This window comes from Struthio camelus, chromosome 17, assembly GCF_040807025.1.
Source record: "Struthio camelus isolate bStrCam1 chromosome 17, bStrCam1.hap1, whole genome shotgun sequence".
In the NCBI taxonomy this organism is placed as follows: Eukaryota; Metazoa; Chordata; class Aves; order Struthioniformes; family Struthionidae; genus Struthio; species Struthio camelus.
In genome coordinates, this window is record NC_090958.1 from 18,096,483 (window position 1) to 18,116,452 (window position 19,970).

The 19,970-nt window shown below is 54.5% G+C and overlaps 2 protein-coding genes across 2 annotated transcripts; one reads left to right on the forward strand and one right to left on the reverse strand.

Annotated features, from left to right (window-relative positions):
• Positions 1 to 3,979: 3,979 nt before the first annotated feature.
• On the forward strand, positions 3,980 to 12,898 carry CCDC63 (coiled-coil domain containing 63). The gene is made up of 11 exons (XM_068911509.1): positions 3,980 to 4,294; positions 5,966 to 6,132; positions 6,288 to 6,477; positions 8,019 to 8,138; positions 8,625 to 8,806; positions 9,589 to 9,770; positions 10,302 to 10,522; positions 11,196 to 11,270; positions 11,682 to 11,874; positions 12,346 to 12,549; positions 12,786 to 12,898. Exons 1-11 carry the CDS (start codon positions 3,980 to 3,982, stop codon positions 12,896 to 12,898), a joined length of 1,962 nt encoding a protein of 653 aa, XP_068767610.1.
• A 1,244-nt stretch (positions 12,899 to 14,142) lies between these two features.
• Positions 14,143 to 19,565, reverse strand: MYL2 (myosin light chain 2). The gene is made up of 7 exons (XM_009666558.2): positions 19,336 to 19,565; positions 18,242 to 18,331; positions 17,446 to 17,521; positions 16,364 to 16,468; positions 14,971 to 15,046; positions 14,837 to 14,885; positions 14,143 to 14,446 (listed from the first exon to the last, which is right to left on the reverse strand). Exons 1-7 carry the CDS (start codon positions 19,336 to 19,338, stop codon positions 14,348 to 14,350), a joined length of 498 nt encoding a protein of 165 aa, XP_009664853.1. The 5' UTR covers positions 19,339 to 19,565; the 3' UTR covers positions 14,143 to 14,347.
• Positions 19,566 to 19,970: the final 405 nt, after the last annotated feature.

Genomic DNA, 19,970 nt, shown 5'->3' on the forward strand with positions numbered 1-19,970 from the left:
TGAGATCGTCGCTTTGCACAGCTTTGCCTAAATCACAGGCAAAAAAATCTCCAGGCAGAGAGCACCAGCCGGGCAGGCGAGGCCCCGGGCGGGAGCAGCTTTTGCAAACCGCTCTGCCCTTGAGCCCTCTGATAGCTGGTCTCTGTTTCTTTAGCAAAAACCTTCCTGCAGCATGTGAGCACTCGCTGCCACTTAACCAGGTTTGACCCTAAGGCCAGTGAAATTTTAGGTCTTTTATTGCTTTGAGACAGCGCTGGTTCACGCAGCATGTCCTCAGCTATTTTGATTCTGCGTTTTCTCGCCCGCAGCGGCCGGCTTTGAGCAGTAGTTCAGCACAGCGTACCTACTGCAGTCAAAGATGTGTAAGTTAGCACAGAGGGACGAAGCAAATCTGTGCGATTAGGTTCAGCTCAAGGGGCTCATCCTGCAGTGGAAGAGACTTTTGCTTCTCCAAAGTCAAGGCCTGGGGAACTTACTCCTAAAATGACCCTTTAAAAACACTGAGTAACGCCGTGAAGGAGTCAGTTCACTGCTGGAAACCACATTTCACTTGGTGTCAGCAATTCAGAAGAAACCCATCTGTAGGAGATTATGATGACGATTTTCCTCTTTGAGTGAAAAGGAATAACAGCTGTGCAATGAACAGCAGTCGTCCACCCCCCCCCCCCCCCAAGTATAAATTACTCTTAAAGTGGGAGCCATGTGGCTGTATGGGGGAAATTTCTATCTCATTTTGTTACCTAGAGGTCATTGCTGCTGCAGTCAAGTGAAAACATAGTGAGAGGTGAAAACTAGCTGCTGTTGGGCTATTTTGTCATCTCTCATGATGGATAGGTGCTTGTTATTTTTACAGTCTAAGAAGGGGGTCTTTCTGCATGCTTGCAGAGTGCCCAGCATATCTGGCTCTTGTCTTGTTTGAGATTTCTGTTTTAAATAAGGAAAATAGTATCAGATGTTTGTAATGTGTCAAATGTTTAGCATCAGAGCCTCCTCTGGTGGATGGGTATGTGCAGGGCACGTGCGAGGCAGGGCAGGTGGAAAGCAGTGTTGCACAGGAATGTCATGCTAAGATAAAACAGTTCAGTGTTTGAGGACTAGATAGTGTATGTTTTGGAAGAAACCTTTTCTGTAAGAAACACATGGTGACACATGTGCCTGTTGTAAAAATAGGCGGGTCTACAACTCAAGCAGTTGCATGATTTTGGGACCAAAACTGCACTTGTGCATTGGAGGCCCATGTAGTTCATGCGCATATGGAGATAACCAGTCCCTGGATGAATGAAATAAAAACCTCAGTGGGGTATGTGCTCATGAGAGCCTGTTCCCAAGCAAAGTCTTTGTAAAGATAGATACTCTGGATCCAGAGAGCATGAGACCAGGGAATCGCTGCAAGTCTCTAGCACGACATCGCTGCAAAGATGGACCATGTGCATGCCTCAATTCAAGACCTCTTCTCCAAGATTTCACCATCGGACTCCTGGCTGGGAAGATTTTTCCCCATCATGAGGTACCTTAGCAGTTGTTAGCATCTTCCTGCTCCTCCCAGTGAAGCTGCTGGAGCTGATGGGAGTTTGATTATGATTTAATCCAGGCTTTTGGGGGGGGGGAAAGAAAGTTTTGACAGTTCCATATATAGTCCTCTGACTCATAGATTTCATGTGTCAAACACTGAGGATGGGTTAAGTAGAGTTAAGTTCTGGATTTGTTATAAATAGGGATTAAGTAACATGAATGTATTACACTTGCATGAAAATATGGGCCTGATTCTCTTGCTTATCCCAATGACTTTCTTTGATGTCACAGGGATGCTCCCAGGTAAGTGAGCGCAGATCAGAACCAGCCCAGCTCCGCTGGGTCAGACCCCCCTACAGATGCCATTTTACTGGACTGGGTGAAATGGGGGAATCTGAAGGAACATTGCTGAAAGCAGTGTTTACGCTGCTGAAGGATTTACGCTGGCTGTGCAGATCAGAATTTGGCACTTAAAATAGCACAAGCGATTTTAATTAGACCCAAAATCTGCAGCTGAAGGAATAATTTCTCTGTGTCAATCAACCTTAAGTGTATCTATTAAATCGAGGAAGATTGGTTAAAATCATGAAAATTGCAAAGAAAGTCACTCTTCTGCTTCTCCAGAAGACAGAGATCTGCTGAATTCAGATGTTCCTGCATCTTTTCCTGCTCCGATTACCAGTCTGCTCAGCCACAGCCTGAAGGTCCATCCAGACAATGAAGTCACACTTACTCACAGTCTGACAGTTGAGCACTGTTTGGGTGAAAAAAGTCCCCTTTAAAATAAATGCTTCCACAATGAGTGCGACAGACACAGACTCTACCAAAACAGTTTCCTCATCAATAGTTTAATTTACTGGCTTGTTCATTGCAAAACAATTGAGAATTGGTCCATGGAGAAGGAACCCAAAGGATGGACAGTACTGCCTGTATTTTGAGGCTGGACTACTTGCTGTGTAGTCAGCCCAAACTAAGGGAAATCAGACTCTCTACGACAGTGGCTGAGCTGCCTAGCTGCGTCTTTTCTAGAAAAGATAACGCCATCCCTATAGCTCTACTTTTATGCTGAACCTGAGATTTGGCCCTGTTTCTGCCAAGGGTGAAGAGCAAAGAAACTGGAGGGAAGGGAGCTGCAATATGACACAGCTGGGGCCGCTGAGACTGAGTAACAGCCTGATCCCTAGAGGGGTTGTAGTTGTTATCCCACAGAGCTGTCAATCATGTGAAACTGGCACAAAAAGTGCAACTAGCTTCCCCCGGCCCCAGCGGGACCCAGGGGGGAGGAAGAGCCGGGCGGGCTCGGGTGCCCTCGCAGCGTCGCTCTGCCCTTGGTTGTGATTTTTCTTATCTAATGCCACATTCTGCTTTCTTCCGTGAAAATCATTTCCAATTAAATGCATCCTCAGAGCCCATCTGGCTGTGAATTAGCCTGAAACTTGCTGGCTGGCTTGTTAGCTCATCAAAGTCTCTGGGATAACAGGGAGGCGCAGTCTCAAGAGCAACGAGCCGTTTGGGGATTTTGCTCATCTCCTTGAACTAACGGTGCCTGCCGCAGCCGTGCGAATTGGGACACGGATGCTCTTTGCTCACCTTCACCGGCTCTCTATTCCCCTCCACCCTGGCGCTGAGTAAGCAACGCCAGGGCTACAACACGCAGCCGTCCCGGCGCCCCTCACCTGCTGGCGCTGTCTCACCCCTCTGCCCTGCAGGGATCCCAGATCCTCGCCCGAGCGAAGCAGCCCTCTCGGCAGCCCCGGGAAGGCGCTGCTCGGGCTCCCCATCCTATGGGGAACGGATTGTGACTCAGCCTGCTGCTCCCACACGCTGCCCTGCATGGAAAGGAGAGAAGCAGGCCCCAATCCTAACTGAGCCCCCTGTATTGGCTGTGTAGATAGGCAGCTCTCGCCGCTCCAGCCCTGGGGTCTGGCGGCCGTGGGGAGCAGGCCGTTTGCTGCTCTCGCGATGGCGGATGCTTTGCGGGCATCCGGATGCTGCTCCAAGCCTGTTTATTGCCAAGGGGAGGCCAAGCGGCGGCGAGGTGACGATTGCTGGCTCTCCCCGGGTGAAACCGGTTGGAAACGGCAGGGAGCTGGCGAAGGGGCTGGGAGCAGGGCAGGGGAGCGGCGGCCCCGAGACACCCCGGGGCTGCCCAGGGATGGCTGTGCCCAGGCGAAGCAGGGCCCCGGTTGCCGCTCTCGGGTCGGAGCGAAAGCCTCCGCGACCGAGGTTATTCGGACAGGTTTGAACGCTGCCGAGCAAAGGGGGAGCAGGTAAAATGAGAGTTTTTGCCTGCTGCGGGCACGCTATCAGAGAGCCTCCGAGCACCTGTTTCAGGGCTATTTTTGGGGAACATACAACCTCCTTTGGTCAATCCAGTGCGGGCTCCCAGTGGGGTGGTGGCGGGTGGTGGAAGAAGAGGGTGCGTGGGTGCCCCGGCCGCCTGCCCCCTCCTGCGGGCGCCCCGGCGATGGGGCTGCATCCCGCGGGGGCCTGGACCCCGACGGCGCCGCCACGGCAACCGGGCCAGGGACCGTCGCCGGGCACCGGCTCAGGGGAGCGCGGGACCGGCCCCTGGCCCACGCCGGCTGGCGCTGAGGTCTCCTCTCGCCCTCCCTTCCTGGGCAGTGCCCCCGCGCGCAGCCCCGGTCGCCTTCGCGTCGCCGGCGCGGACCCGCAGGGCCCTTCCTCCCCGCTCCGCCTCCCCAGGTGCGAACGCCGTGGTCTCCCATCCCGCGCGCTCCTGCGCCGCGGAGCCCGCGAGGGGCTGCGCTCGCCCCGCTGGGTGAGAGCTGGCGGCCCGGCGCGCGGCGGCCGCTCTCGGGTACGGCGCCGGGGGCATCGTAGCGCTGCTTCCCTCCCAGCCTGCTTGGCTCGCCGCAGCCGCGAGGAGCGGGGAGGCCGTGCAGCTGGCTGCAGGGAGGGGAACCGGCCCCTGCGTCCCCCCGCGTCTCCCCCAGCCCGCCGCGCCGCCTCGGTGCTGTCGGAGGAGCGAGAGCGGCACGAGGGCTGCGGGAGTCAGGCCTCGCGATCTCCCCGCTGCGGCAGAACGGGGGCTAATGCAGCTCCCGGCCGCAGAGCGCGGGTCTCCGAGCCGACGGCCCCTCGCTGGGCGCTCCCCGGGTGCTCTGCCGCCGGCGGCGCCGCGCTCCGGCGGTGCCTGGCCTCGCTAGAATTTCTATGGAAACCCAGATACTGAACGGGTTGGAATAGCTCAAACCATCTGTTCTTCCCCTACTTATAAACTCGATAAGAGGAACATGTTTTGCGATGACATCACTACAAATGCTCTCCTTTTATTCATCATGCAGCCATCTGTGATTATTTCCTCATGTGCCAAACACATGAGCGGGTGTTTGGGGCCGGGTAGGGAGGCACGGCCACAGCCCTGAGCTAGCCCGCGAGATCTGCTGACCCAACCGCATCATCCCCTTAACCAGATTTCATTCTTCCCCTTCGAAACCAGGCCTGTCCCCACAGAGGCTCTCTTGTTCCCGTCTTGCGGCGTCTGCAGAGCAAACAGCTGAATTAGCTGGGAACAATGAAAGGTTCAAAGGTAAAAACCGAAACACAATCCAAACTTGAACTTGCCCAGTACTGGTGTCAGAAACGCGACGGAGGATCTGCGGTGGGGACAGGGTTACCTGCAGGAGTGAATGCCACCTGGACAGCGCATGGGGAGCTAGGCTTTCCGTCTTTGCCTTTTGCCAGCAAGGTGTTGTGCTGCTCTGGGGACAGATCCTGTCTGCCATCCCATATTGGGAATGAGATCGTGTCCTGCAGTTTGGGTATTGGGGGAGGAAGGGCTAGGGAATATGGGTTAGCTCAGGACATGGGTACCCCGTTGTGGATCTAGCTCACCAATTAGGTAGTTTTTCAGCTAGAAGTTACCTTCCTGGGGTGGGACTGCGTGCATTCCTGCTCTGCTTCTGCGCAAAGTCAGCTGGGTTGGTTTGCATCGCCCCCAAGGGTGATTTAGGGTTCTGACTCACGCGGCCTCCCAGTCATGCTGGGTGCTATGAGAGGTGACTACTCCCAGACGCCTGCCCTGCCCTGCAGCTGGAGGTCTGCACCCTGCTATGGAATTGGTGTGCGGCTATGGCTCAGCCGCTGTGCTGAACGTGCACTGATTTCAGCTGGTGTTAACGCACCTTGCCCTGGAGAGTGGCTGTAGCCTGGGGAGCGGGTTACTGAAGAACCACCAGTACCCACTAGACTTTGTCTGAAGCAGATCGGAAGTGCTCACAGAGCTTGTCAGTGCGGCTCAGCACTGCTGAGTGGTAATGAACATCTTGGGTAGTGGCGAAGAGCTGAAGGTGGTAGCAAATAGCTGTGCGCATACTAAGCAGCTGGAGGTGGTGATGCCTTTAACCCGCTCCAGTTACTTGGGTCCAGATCGGTTGTCTACAGCTGCACTTTGTGTTTTCTTAAGTGATCAGGCTCTCCCTTTCTGCAGCGGTGGAGAGGGTCCTCTTTGAGGAAGACAGTTTCAGACTTCACTGCGAAGGAGAAAGAAAAGATGGCTGAGGCAGAGCTCAGGAAACTGCAGCAACGGTTTCGGATATTGGCGGAAAGCAAGAAATCTTTTGGAGCCAACATGAAGCACCAAATGTACACTCAGGAGTGAGTGCAGCTTCACCCGGCTCCGCTGTGATTGGAAATTTCCTGCAAGCTGGGATTTTTGGGCTACTCTGACACTGAGATGGGAAAGGGTAAGAACCTGCCCTGGCTGTGCAGGCAGAGTGTGCTGAATGTCACTTATTGTTCTATTTCTACAGGAAAGAAATAAATTCACTGAAGCAAGAACACAAAGAGATGTCATTAATGCTGAGCCATATTAAGTCCCCAAGAAACATGATGCTGGATGACAGAAATCGTGTGGAGTTTAAATTCCTTTTGCAGACCAAAGATCAGTATGACTCTCTGATTAGAGCCAGAAAAGCCATGTTAGCTGACCTGGACAAAAAGGTAAGAGCATCTGAACCATTCCCCAGCTGAGCATGATATAGCACAGAAAAGCCACAGAGTGAAAAGCTCTCTGCCATGGTGCGACTGTGGTTTGGCCTTTTCAGTTTGCAGCTGAGGAGGAAAAACAGTTCCACATGTCTCTATAAATGCACATCACATAGCATTTCAAAGGGGTTACCTACCCCGTCACATATCTTTGTAAATCTTACCTGAGTAATACCAAGGCAATCAGTAGGGTTTCTTGTACGAGCAGCAATGCACGTGTTCCCCAACAGGGTGAAGGAGGTTATGGGACTGTGCTGTAAAATGACAATACATGTTCTACCCAGTTATGGTCCTTGATAGTAGAATGCCATGGATAGTACTTTCATTTCTCCAACTATTGTCACGAAAGACTCAGCGTAAATCAAAGCCCTGAACTAAATAGTTAAAGCCACAATAAAGTATTGTGTCCTGCATGTGGTCCCTTTGCAGGTGAACGCTATGGCTGAAACTTCAATATGTAAAACGCATTTAGTTCAGGTCTTGGAACATAAAGCTGCTTCCCAGCAAAAGATATGTGATAATGACAAATGGTTATTGCCATGCTCCTGTTCAAGTCAGCGGCACCGGCCAGGAAAGTAGGGTCTGACTCTAAGCGTTGTCATCTCGGGGCTCTGTGCAGCTCTTGCACACACCTGCCTAGGGTCATGCAGCAACCCTGTGCTTTTCCTGGACTTTGCTCCTGAAAGAGGGGCAAAAATGGAACATTTAGTAGTACTTCCTAAATGTGCCTGAGACATGGCAACTAAAGGGGTAGCAACACATCAGAGGGATATCCCATTACTTCTCCCGGGGACAGTCTGGTTGGATCTGGTCAGTGGTGGAGCGGGAGGCCAAAGAAAGCCCAGTGCTGCAGAAGTGACAAGTCCGTGTAGCTTCTGCTCTGAACAAGTCACCCATGACAGCAGTAAGGGAACATGCTCAGGTAGTTTACAGTTGCTAGGAATGCTGTAGAGCTTTCCACAAGGGGGTTAGCTTTCAATCAGTGACTTCAGGATCTCTTGGCTGAGTCATAGCTCTTCTACCTGACCCTGGTTCATTGTTCTCCAACTTCTTCATTCTTCTTGTGGATTTGTTCCCTTTGACAGCTCCCCACTTTTGGCAAACAGCGTCTTCCACTCATTTCTAGGGAGGGCTGTACAGATCCCTGTGTGGTCAGCACAAGAACCACTATCATACAACCCTCTTCATTGCTTCTTCCACTCTACACATAGTGCTGCTGTGCCTCGTTCAACACCTGTTGAATTTCCCTCCAGAGGTGGAGAAATGCATTTCCTCGGTGACATGAAAATAAAGGGATTCCTCGTTACGGTTTGTGTTTCTGCATCTGCAGAATAGGATCCTGTGGGATTAAGCAGTTTCTATAACTATGATCTCATTAATGACATATTTACTGTAGTTCAGGTCAACAGAGGGTATTTTCTTTGGCTAAGTGTCCTGACATGAGTCCAGACTGCAGGGGTGGAGATTATGCTTTAACTTTGTGTCTGTGTGTGCAGATAATGGAGATGGAAAAAAAGATTACAAGACAAAACCTGATAGCAGCAAAGGTGAAGCAAGCAAACAGTAGCAAATGGCTGAAAAAGAAGATTCAGACACTGGAGATGCGTCTAAACCATGTAAGCAAACATGGTGCAAAACCTAGGAGATCATGTGGGGTGCCAGGCTGGGGCCTGTGTGCAAAAAGTTTTTTGATCAGGATAAAAGGTAATAGTGCAAATGCATTTGGTCCACACAAGCTGCAAAAAGGGTTCGGATTGTTCCCCTGGCCTGATTGCTTCCAGAATGTCTCAAAGACTCCTTCAAGCCTGGTGACCCAAATGCAGTGCTTGTGCCATGCCAAGAAGCCCGAAGGTCTGCACCTGTTTAGCGATAAAACAGAGCTGTTTGAAGCCAGCCTTGCCTTGGACAATACTAGCTCCAGGTCTCTGCCGCAGTTGGCCTCACCCGCAGCGGCCTCTCCTGCCTTGGGGATGAGGCTAGCACAAGGCCTACTTAAGATCTCTTGGGCTGTGTTTGTCCTAGTCCTGGTCAAGGCTTTTCAGCAGAGGCCTGAACTCCCCAGACCTGCCCCACCCACAAACCTTTTGCTTCCCTCTTCCCAGGTCACTGTCCATTTTGATACCATCCTAACCACCAATACCAAGCTCCGAGGAGAGATTGAAAACCTGCGAATCCAGAAAGCCATTTTGGACAACTTCTCCTTAAACCTCCACAAGAAGCTGGATCAGCAGAACAGAAGGATGGACACTGTCATTGAGCGGTCCACGCAAGCCTATGAGCAGCGGTACGCGGCCTTTTGAGCCCTCTGTGGTAAACTCAACAGTGAAGGGCAATTTGTGACCTGAGTCAAACCAATGACAACTTCAGAGAGAGGGTTCATCACCCTCTTATCTAGAGCTGGGAGCTGTCTAAAGGTTAGGCACTTAGTCAATGGAGGGACACTGGTACCTCTGGGGAGTGATTCCACCTACTCCAGATGTCTTTTGGGATGGGGTGAATTGCCCTATGGAGCTCTCTCTTTCCTGTCAGTCCTAGGTCTGCATGTGGAGATGCAGACATACCTGGAGAATGGGAGAGCTAGCTGGTGAAGAGGCCAGCCCCTGGGGTCAAATGAGCCTGGCTGCCACAGTTAGGTGCTGTGTCTGAGCACAAAATCCTACCAAGAGCTCTGTTAGCTTGCTGCTGGTATTGGGCTAACAGAGCTGTGTCGATCAGAGCTCACTGATGTGCGCAGCATCATGGGAGCTTTGCTGGGTCAGGCACAGAGATACACGGGAATGGTCAGGAATACAGGTCCTTATAGCTATGGTGCTTTCTATAAACACACCTCATCCGAGCTCCGGTGGTCTTTGGGGTGTGAACAACTGCAGACTGTAGCAGCTAAACCAGGGATCCTCCAAGTCCTCTAGGCACCGTCTGTGATGTGGGAGGCCTCATGTCAGAGCTGTCCTGACTTGCGCTCTGTGGAATCCATGCTCAGTGAATGTCCAGGGGAGTGCCCATGGACAGTCAGGGGAAGGATGGACTTGCTAGTGTTAGCGCTGTGTAACTGCTGTCTGTGTGTAGGGCAGAGACCCTGGCAAGGACTTCTGCCATGAAGGAAAGGCACTGCAAAGACACTGTCCAGTACAACATCGAGCTGCAGGAGCGGGAGCGTATCCTGGACCAGGAGACCAAGCTGAAAACTTTCATGCTCATCAAATTTATGGATCGCTCTGAATTGGAGGAACAGGCCAAAAAGGAAGAAGGTATCACACGAGAGAAACCGCATGCAACTCCGACTGCAAACCAGGAGTCTGCGGGGCTGGCAAGGGGGCTGATTATAGCAGTTTATAGCACCCAGTCTAGAGGCACATCATCTCCTCTGCCCACAGGCTCCTGGGAAGGGAGAATCTCAGTTAGGGGCCATGAACCCCCTTCTCCCTACAGATGAAAAGGGTAAACAGCCATAACCAAATGAGACTACGCAACACTGTGTGTCTTGGGGAGGACTTGGGGGAGAGGGAGGAAAGGGGAGGCAGGGACCTTGTCCCATATGCACCTTAAGGAAGACCATGGCTCCTTTTCCTCAGCTTTAGGCGCTTTTCCTTTCCAGGGAGGGATTGCCCTGTGTTTTTCTCATCCCCATACAGACTGTGAGCTCCCTGATGAGTTTCTAGGGGAAGTGCTGCTCCCTATCTGCCCCAAGCCCCTGTCAAGCCCCACAGCATCCATAGGTGAAGGCTCTGCAATGGGCCTGGCATGAAGGAGACAGCTTAGCATCTTCTTCTCTCCTTCAGCCTTGAAGGCGATCCAGCGGGCAAAGCGGAGACGAGGTGAGAGCTTCGAGAGTCGGGAGGTGGCTTACCGGCGCCTGCTGGAGCTGGCAGAGAATGGGGACATCGACTGGCTGGTAAAGGGGTTCATTGCAAAGGAGGAGAAGAACTTTGCCTACTTCAGCTATGCCACTGAGCTGAACAATGAGATGGAGAGGCTGCAGAAGAAGATCAAGGACCTCCAGGTCTGCTCCAGCCCTGCTCTGAGGCTCTTGTGTTTCCTCTTTTTCAGCTAGTATCTTTGGGTTGGGGTAGGCTTTTCCTTCCTTTGGGTGTCCAGCATCATCACCCAAACCAGGGCCCAGCTCATGGGCTACCACACAGGTGTGAATGGGAAAATGCAAAGGGGTAGCCAAAAATATAACTCCAGTGGACAGAAAGCTGCTTTCTCAGAGTCAAAAATGTCTCAATGCTGCCACCGTGCACCCAGCAGATATATTGCAAAAGAGGGAGCTCCAGGCTGGTGAGAACCACCACAGCCGCTTGTGGGGCTGCTGAGTGAGAAGAAACATTGCCTGTTCCGGGTCTGATCTCCTGGCCTGAGGATAATGGTTCCCAGAGGGGCATGGTGGTGCCCCTGCTCCCAGGACAGAGTAACAGTCCCCAGGCCGGGAGGAAAGGGCGGGTTGGTCATCTGGAGGAGACAAATCTACAGGAAGTGACTGACGAGTGGGTGCAAAGCAGCCTTGCTCTATGGAGCCACATTGTGAGGGTCTGGCCTAGCTGTTCAAGCTGTGCTGGCAGGTGCCTGATCCCAGGGCACTGCAAAGCGGGGTCTAGCCTTGCCGCTTTGCAGCCTGTTTTGCATGTCTGTTTGACATTTAGCCACTACCTCCCCATGTGCTTGTGTTTATGCAGAATGAAATTACGCTCCTAGAGATGGAGCAGGACAACGCAGAGAGCAGTGACCTTCACATCCTGACAGAGTTAGAGGTACGGAGGCCAGGATTTCCCTGTGCGAGATGGCAGGACCCTGCCCTTCCTGACATGTGTCCTAGGGAGTCTGGTCCTTTCAACTCTGCTCTGGCGAAAGGCTGGAGAGGCAGCCTGGGCAGAAAAGGCTCTGCATTGGCTTTTGCAGCCCTGTTCCCTGAGAAATCCCAGCGCACGGTGAGAAGATCACTACAGAGCTCCTGCCAACCCTGCTCTTCCAGTGCGTGGGGCCTGGGCTGTGCCATGGGGAGCTAGGGGAACCCCTTCCTAAAGCCTCTCCCCTACAGGGATGGGAGCATCCCACAGCCTCCCCTGGGGTGTCTCCAGTGTCCAGACTGAAACTGGCCAGCACCGGAGAGGGGGAAGAGGGTAGGGGGCTGTCGTGACACCTAGCGAAATGTTTGCTGATAGGAAAAGCTAAGAAAAGCCACCGAGGAAGCCAACCGGTATGAAGACAGCTGCAAAGAGAGCAGCAAAATCCTGGGCCAGCGCAAATCTGCTGTGGAGTTCCTGTTCAAACAGATGAACTGCGACGCCACGAAGATAAAGGAGCAGCTGGGGGAGAACGGGGAGATCACGGATCTGAACCTGCTGCAGTTCTTCGGTGCGTCAGGGCTCCCCGCCTTCCCTGCCGCGTGGCCTGGGCCTTGTGTGCCCAGCCTGCCCCTTGCGCTGTGTTCGAATTTGAGCTGGTTTGCCCCCCCCCGCCCAACACGCGCCGGTGTCTCCTGCTCAGTGGGAAATGGGGGGCTAGCTCACGCTGCATTAACCTGCCCTCCTCCTGGCCCTGGGTATGGGATTCAGCGCTAGAGCAAGGTCTTGGGACTCTCGTCCCCGGGGGGACCGGGCTGCCTAACGGTTAAAGGACCGACTCAGGACTCGTTTCAGTCTTCTCTCTGGTGCAGCCCTGTTTATTCTGCATCAGGCCTGACTGGCTGGCGGTGGCCTGTGTCGCTCCGCGCTCAGAATACAGGCTCATGGCGGATTTTGCCAGAAACCTGGGCTAGGGCAGGAGCCGCGGTCCGTGGTGGGCCACGGCGGGGCCCTGCGCGACGTCCTTCACCTCCCCACGCAGATATCATAGAGAAGAAGACCAACGAGCTGCTGCTGATGGCGTCCGTGCTGCGCTACGCGGCGGCGGAGGCCGAGGGGGAGCAGTACGCCGTGCCCTTCGCCAACCCGCTCCTGGGTGGCACCGGGCTCCTCAAGACCATGGACAGGACCCGGCTCTGCCCGCCGCCCCCCGGCTTCGACCGCGCCACCGAGGCCACTGAGGCCTGTGAGTCGGGGTCGGGGGGAGGGAGGGTGGGGGGAGCCATGGCGACGCAGCCAGCCAATCCACAACGGCCACCTTGTGCCCCTGGCCAATCCCTGGCTGCCATCTGACCTCCCCGGCCAATCCTGGCCCGGCCTGCCCTACCCTGCCGGGTATATAAGCCTGGTGGCCGCGCTGTGGTGGGGAGGGTGCTGCGCTGTGGTGACTGTGCCCTGGGGGTGGCCATTTTGTTGAGGCAGTTGAGGAGCCGTTGGACCACGACAGCCTGCGCAGCCTGATTCTTGAGAGCCAGGAGGAGCGGAGCAGCGCCACCGACAAGGGCAAGAAGGCGAAGAGCGATGCCAGCGGGTGAAAGCCGGCGGTGCCGAATTAAACAGGCCCGTTCCTTAACTCCCGCTCTGCTTCTGCGCCCGCGCAGCGCCCGTCCCGCTGCGGCCGTCGCGGCTTCCGGCAGCCGTCTCTGGAAAGATCCCAAAGGCTTTTGCACACTTCGACAGCTCCTCAGATGACACGGTGGCATCGCTTCGCCCACGGCTGACAGCGGCCGGGGGTGGAGAACAGCTGCTCTCCTGCAGCCCAGCCGCGCGGCCCACAGCTCCCCGGCAGCCCGCGAGCGCCGAGCAGCACCGTGGGCCAGGAAGGAGGGGGTTGTGCTGATGAGAGCTGGGTTTTGGCTGCGTCTCTGCCCATTGCAAAACTGTGGGAAAGCCAGGCGCTGCGGGCTTGGCCGTGACTGTGTTCCCTGGTGGTTCACGCTGGAGGTAGCCTTGGTTCTGTTTTGCCCTTGTCAGGCTGTGACTGTCTCTCATTTCTGAATGCTGAGGCCAGAGCTGGTGTAAATCAGCAGTGATTTTTGCTTAGCTCACCTATTGTACACTAAGCACCCAAAAATTCCGTGGAGAGAGTTGGAGGTGGGCTATAAAAAGCCCTGAGAGCTGTGCACCCCTGCCCCATGGTCCACTCTTCCCCCCTGCACAACCCAACGTGCGCTCATCACGAGGGAGCTTCTGCAGTTGGGCCCTTGCTGGTTTGCATGGCTGCTAGGATGCAGATGGGGGACCCTGGTGGTGGGCTCAAGGCTACCATCCTGCTTCATGACTGCTCCAAGGGGCCTGGGGGAGACATGGTGAGGATGAATGTACTTGCTGAGTGTTCCCAGCTAAGCTGGGAAAGCAAACAACTCCCTCCTGCCTAGCAGAAGGGGATAAACCTGTGCTCGTCTTGGGCAGGTGGGACCAGATGGCTGCTAGCCACAACGCAATGCAAAACAGGCAGCAGCTCTTTTTGTGCAGAGGCTTTTGGGGCTGGGGGCTTGGCCAGGCTGAGAAACTACAGGGCAGTGGGACTACAGGGCATGTGAGGGTGCTGTGAAGTGGGGCTAGGAGGCTGGGGGACAGTAGTGCTGGGATGGACAGATCCAAGAGCTCTTAGCTAGGCCATGGCAGCCAGCAGAAGCATAGCAGTTGTAGCCCCCTCCTGCCCTGGGAAGGCACAGTGTAATCCCAGCTCTCACGTTGTTGCCGCTCGTGCCACATCACGCGTGGACACTGCACACCAGTCACCACACAAACTCAAGCACTGCTCACACCAGCAGCTGAATTTCCTCTCACCAAAACACATTTTAATGTGGATGCTGTTCAGGTTTGTATTCCCTGTGACAGGCAGGTCTGCAGCACAGAGAGCTGGGCAAGGATGGGATCAAGGAGAGGAGCTGGTGACAGAGGGGACAAAGAGACCCCCAGTATGACGTAGAAAGAGGAGATCCCACGGTGCTGACCCCCATGCTGAGGGTGAGAGTGGGCTAGTCCTTCTCTTCACCGTGTGTAATGACGTGGACAAGGTTTTTGTAATCGAGGTTGCCGGAGACATCTGGAGGGAAGGCGGCGAACATCTGATCGATCTGCCAGGAAAGAAAATGTGCCAGGTGGTGAAAATGTGGCACAGGAGAATTTTGTGTCTGGGGCCAGGAGAAGAGCTGGGGGCCCATCAAACCCCCTTTGAAAAGAAACCCCAGGTCTTCTGTGCCCTGCTCAGCTCAATTGCTGCAGGGTAAGTGGTGGCTGGTGGGTTCTGACAGCACACTGTTCTTTAGCTCAGTAGCCCCAAGGATTGCTTGGAAATGTGACTTTGCCTGATCTGCCACCCCACCATACCTTTCAGAGGGGAAACTGAGGCACAAGTAGACTGTGAAACAAGATACAGAAAGGGAAGCAGAGCCAGTACAGCTTGGGCATGGACAGGGATGGAGGGAGGCTGGAGGCTGGTGAAAGGGGTGGGGAGGAACGCATACCTCTTCCTGGGAAAACCTCTCGCCCTGCGTCATCAGCATTTCTTTGATGCTGCAGATAAGAGAGGATATTGTGAGTATGAGGGAGACCTCAGTGTGGATCACCTCCCTCCCCTCCCAAGCACCTCTGCACTTACTAGGCAGATTTCAGGCCTTTGCCCTCTGGATCAAACACCTTGAACGCGTTCAGGATGGTCTCCTCTGGGTCAGCACCTGTGGGTGACAAGACCACGTCTATTGGAAGGAGTGGAGGAAGAAGCCAGGCAGAGCCACCTGCTTCCCGCAGCCTCCTGCAGGAAACTCCGGGGGGCCAGATGGTCGGGAGAGTCGGCTCCCATGCGGCCAGGATGGGAAGCAGCAGGCAGTACCACGGGTGGGTTCTGCGGGAATACCAGACCCCACAGGGGCCTGAGCCTTGAGTGCGTGCCATTGCACGGAGAGGAGCAGATGTACGGTCACGATGTGCCCGCAAAGGAGGCTGTGTCACCACCGCCCTGGCATCCGGCGAATATCTAATCTCTTGGGTGTATTTATAGATCTCCAAACGTAGGATCTGGGCCGTATAGCCTCCTGGAGATCTGCAGGGAGGCTGCATGCCTCAGCTTACATAAGTGATACAGGGGAGCAGGCGACCAGGGCAGTCAAAGTCACACTGGACCTGGTGCCCTTACGAGGTGACCATTTAGTACCACCGTTAACGTCAGCAGCCTCAGAGGCATTGCAAGGTCCGCTGTCACCTCTTTTTATGAGGACAGCAGCATTGTGGCCTATTGGATTTTTTTAAATGCTGGGGAAACTGAGGCACATAGACTTGCTCATATCCTCCTACACGTGAGAAGGGGAGAAGGGATGAGATCTAGGTCTCTGGACAGGCAGTCCCTGCCCTGCCTCTGGGACTGTTGGTATTGCAAGGCAGTGCAAACACTTGGGCACTGGGACCTCTCCAGGGGGGTGGTTGCTCTGAGTATGTAACGCAGTTTGTCCTATCTGCTGTGTCTTGGGGAAGGGCGGTGGGGAGGCCATAGATTGGTCTGTCTAAGATTTCTGGGATGAGGACTGGAGCTCCTGAGGAGAGGGGTTGTTGCAGGTGATGATCCCACTGAAGCCTTTCTTTCCGGGGGTCCCTGTGCTGCTGTTGGGAGAAGCTGGCACTAGGGGACGTGGGAGGGATAAGCTGAAGGAGATGATTTCACAGGAATCCTGTGCTCGTCCACAGGCATCTGCTCTTGGCCGGGCGTGGGAGTTACCGAGTCAGCGGCATCTTTGCTCTGACCCAGTCTGGCTGGCTCTCAGGCTCGGCACACTGCAGTATTGCAACCAGCGTTACCTGCGTTTTAATAACCGTTGCCCTTCCTTCTTTAGCAGCTCCCCTTTGAGGCCTCCAAGGAGCCTCTGTGATAGGAGCCGGGCCTCTCCTGAAAGGGTGGTGGAGGCCCTGGGAGGTGGGTGGTTTGTCCAAGTGGTGCAGGAAATCAGAGGTAGTGTGGGTGCCCGCCGAGCCCTCCCTCTGCTCCCCGGGCTCCCTCTCACCCTTGAGCTTCTCTCCAAACATGGTCAGGAACACAGTAAAGTTAATTGGTCCAGGCGCCTCCTTTATCATCTCCTCAATCTCCTCATTCTTTACATTCAGACGTCCTAGGAGAAAGCAGTGTTAGGTGATTCAGGTGTCGGGCTGCAAATGGGTGCAGACCTCCAGGGTCTGCTCTATGCATCAAGGGGCTAAAGACACAAAAAAGGAAGCCTTTCCCTGGAGGTCTTTCCCCTGCTGGAGGGAAGCAGCAGAGGCTGCAGCCCCAGGGAGCCATCTCAGACAAGAGCAGTAGCGAGAGCAGCAAGAGGAGAATCATGTGCTGATAGAGAATGGGGTGGGCCGGACACGTCCAGCTCTGCTTTTTTCAGGCTCCAGGATCACAGAAAAGAGAGCTGCAAAGGACTGAGCTGTGTAGACCGTTCCCCTGCCCCATGGCAGGATCAACTCTGCTTTAGTCCTCCCCAGGAAGCATTTGTCCAGCCTGCTCTCAAACCCACCAGTGCTGTGGATCCCCCCAGGCCCCGGGTGACCTGATCACTGCCATAATGAGGACATTGTGAGCTGAATTCATTCCTGGCTACCTCTGTCAGACACAAACAGGACTGAGTGCCTGAACCCTTTTACCCCTGGGTTGTCTTTGGGAATCCCTGGACCCGTCACTGGTTTGTACTGGACTCACTGATGGGAAAGCTGAGATTGTGACTTTACAGCTTTCCACAAATCCTGAAAATCCCTGTAAAGCCTGTAAACCCAGGGATGCTGTGGGATAGGTACAGCAAGGTGCTTTTTAGCACGAGAGAACAAAGGGAGCATTTGGCTCCGTATAAGCCAGGAGCTGGTTCTTTCTAGTACCTACAGGATTAAACACCTGCAGCTACGGGAGCTGCTCTGCTACACTACACGTATGATCTGCCCGTCTAATAGAAGTGGTTTTGGATCAGGAGGGTTTCAGCAAAACAGACATGAAATCCACTTAACCACCGGGGCCTGCTTAAATGGAGACTCATGGGCGGCTTCTCAGTTAATCGTTTTACTGTTATCAAAGCTTTTGGGGAGGAGAGGTTCCTAAAAGGGGGCTCACCAAGTGCAGCAAACGTGTCTCTCAGATCCGCCTTGTCGATGAAGCCATCCCTGTTCTGATCCATGATGGTGAATGCCTGGGAAGAAGAGGAGGAGGACAGGGAGCACAGGGAGAGGGACAGCTGTCAGCCCTTGTGAAGGCTTTAGTACCCTCCTCTTCCTCCCATTGCTTTCGGGGAACAGAGGGCTTTGAGCCCTGCAGGGGAGGGGGCTGCGAGAGTCCTCCCTCAGCCAGGGAGCAACAATCATCACAATCATCCAGCAGCAATTCTGGCCCTTTCGCCGTGGCAGGGCAGGGTGACAGCTTCCTACGGCAGCCCAAACCCTAATGTCACACAGCCCCTGTGCCTTGGCCGAAGCTGTCTCACACTGGGACGGGACAAACTGGGGAGGGCAGCCTGAGCCGTCAACTGCCCTGACGGGGACCAGTTATCCCAGTAACTGGGATCTACACCTGGCCGTGTGTGAGCTGTGCAAGGGAGAGGTCACGATGAGCTCCTTGCGCCGCTGGTGGGAGTTAGCTGGGATGATGTGTTCCTGCTGTTGCCGATGCTGCCGGCTGCATGGGCCATCGTTCCCTCTTCTGCAGGGTGCGTTCTCCTAGGAAGCTCTGAGGCAATTCCTTATTTAACAGTGTCTCTGAATTATTATTCTCGCTTTTAAAATGAGAACAATTTAAAAATGGGCATTCCACCTGCTATTGCAAAACAGCCGTCCCTGATCTGAAAGCACTGAGGAAGGAGCTGAAGGTCATGCTGTGTCAAGGACTCGTGGTCATTTCTCCAAAATCCACCTACCTCTTTGAATTCCTGGATCTGGGCCTGCTCGAACATAGAGAAGACATTGGAATTAGCACCCTCAATCCTCTTCTTGGCTTTCTTGGGTGCCTGCAGGGATTCAAGTATGTATCACTAACTCACTGTCTTTTTATAGTGTGGAATAAAAGCATGAAACTACCCTATTCTTAGTCCTGAGTCTTTTGCGGTAGTCTCGGCTGGTGCCTGCTGCCTTGCTGTAGTCCCTGGGCGCTTGGTGGTTTCCCAGCACATTGCTCAGGAGATGTGGGCACATGCAGTGCTCCGAGTCACCGAGGGACGTACAGATTTCTGCTTACAGTACAGCTCCATCCTTGCGCTCCGGAAGAATTTTGCCAAATAGGTCAGAGGAAGGGTGAGCTGGAGAATCACTTGGCCATAAAATGCTACAGCAGGTAAAATGATTGACATTGGGCTGAGATCTCCCCTTGCTGAAATACAGGTTTGGGAGGGCGTTGCTGAGATTGCAGGCAAGGGCTGTAATCGTTAGGCACTTCCTTACCGTTCTGTATCTCTAGTTAAGAACAAAGCACTTATTAAAACATTTGCCTATTAAAAAAATCTGTCTCCTCCTGCACTGAGGCTCAAAACGACCAGAAATGGCTTTACTTGTCTTTTAACCAGGAGATGAGGACAGACTCGCTCACTGTGCTGCTTGCTAGGCCTGTCAGTCATCTTCTCTTTTCAGCTGCGTACACACTCCTGCAACTTTTCCCTTCTAACCGAGGGGTTCTGCCAAGAGCAGCGGGTGAGTTTTGGGGGACAGAACTGCCCCCTCACGGCATAGAGGAAGGGGAAGAAAAAAGATGACATTCGGACCCCAAAGAAGTCTGTCCTGTTTAGAAAGCTCTGCTGACCGCCACTAGCCTGGGAGATACCTCTCCGGCCCCGCTTCTCCCCGCTCTTCCCAGCAGGGAGCCGGGATGGCCAGAAGCTCCCCAGCTTGCTCAACCCCTTGCCAGAGCAGGAGGGATCCTTGGCCTCGGCTCCCTGCCCATTAGAACTATCCTGGCAAAGAAAACTAATGCCATGGATGTCTCCTCTTCCCCCTGCAGCCTCGGACGCTCGGTACTCACCATGACTTCACACAGCCGCTAACGCTGCTGCAAGAGGAATCTCGGCGGCAGTCCCTCCGTCCTCCCGGGCCGAAACAATAAATACGTCCCATTCCAGTTTAAAAATAACCCCATGCCCACTTTTGGCTGTGATAGGTAAGTCAGCCGCCCCCAACTCTGTTGTCTCAGGCTTGCTCCGTCCCTCTCTGGCTAATCTGCAATAGCAGCTTGTTGTTGTCAGCGGCTGACGTGACATGTGAGACACAGAGGGTTTCAAGGTTACCGGAGCGCCGGGCGGCCCGGCGGCTCCCACGCGGGACATGCCGACCCCAGGCCGGCCGCCGCGCGCGCGGGAGCGCTCCCACCTGCGTTTGTCAGTCGGTCGGCAGCGGGACGGCGGCGCGGGACGGCGCTGTGCCCCGGCCGGCGCGGGCACCCCAGCCCGGAGCCGGGAGGCAGGATTCGGCCCGGGGAGCGAGGCTTTTCGCTGGGCCCCCAGCCCGCGGTGGCGTGCCGCCCCTCGGGGGGGGGGACCGCTGGAGGCACTGGGGTGCCAAGCCATCGAGGTGTCCCAGAGGACCAAGAGAGCCCCGGCTCCTCCTGCCTGCAGTCCCCCGGGCCTGAGGGACGCGGGGGTTTTGCCGGGCACCTTCGGG

What these genes read in the sequence shown, in the direction of transcription:
- CCDC63 (XM_068911509.1), top strand. Translation starts at nt 3,980, where the DNA reads ATGGGGCTGCATCCCGCGGGGGCCTGGACCCCGACGGCGCCGCCACGG. An exon ending in GGCTGCGCTCGCCCCGCTGG is followed by an intron (nt 4,295 to 5,965) that starts GTGAGAGCTGGC and finishes CCCTTTCTGCAG; the next exon opens with CGGTGGAGAGGGTCCTCTTT. An exon ending in ACATCCTGACAGAGTTAGAG is followed by an intron (nt 11,271 to 11,681) that starts GTACGGAGGCCA and finishes GTTTGCTGATAG; the next exon opens with GAAAAGCTAAGAAAAGCCAC.
- MYL2 (XM_009666558.2), bottom strand. An exon ending in AGATCCAGGAATTCAAAGAG is followed by an intron (nt 17,522 to 18,241) that starts GTAGGTGGATTT and finishes TCTTCTTCCCAG; the next exon opens with GCATTCACCATCATGGATCA. An exon ending in AGACACGTTTGCTGCACTTG is followed by an intron (nt 16,469 to 17,445) that starts GTGAGCCCCCTT and finishes GCTTTCTCCTAG; the next exon opens with GACGTCTGAATGTAAAGAAT.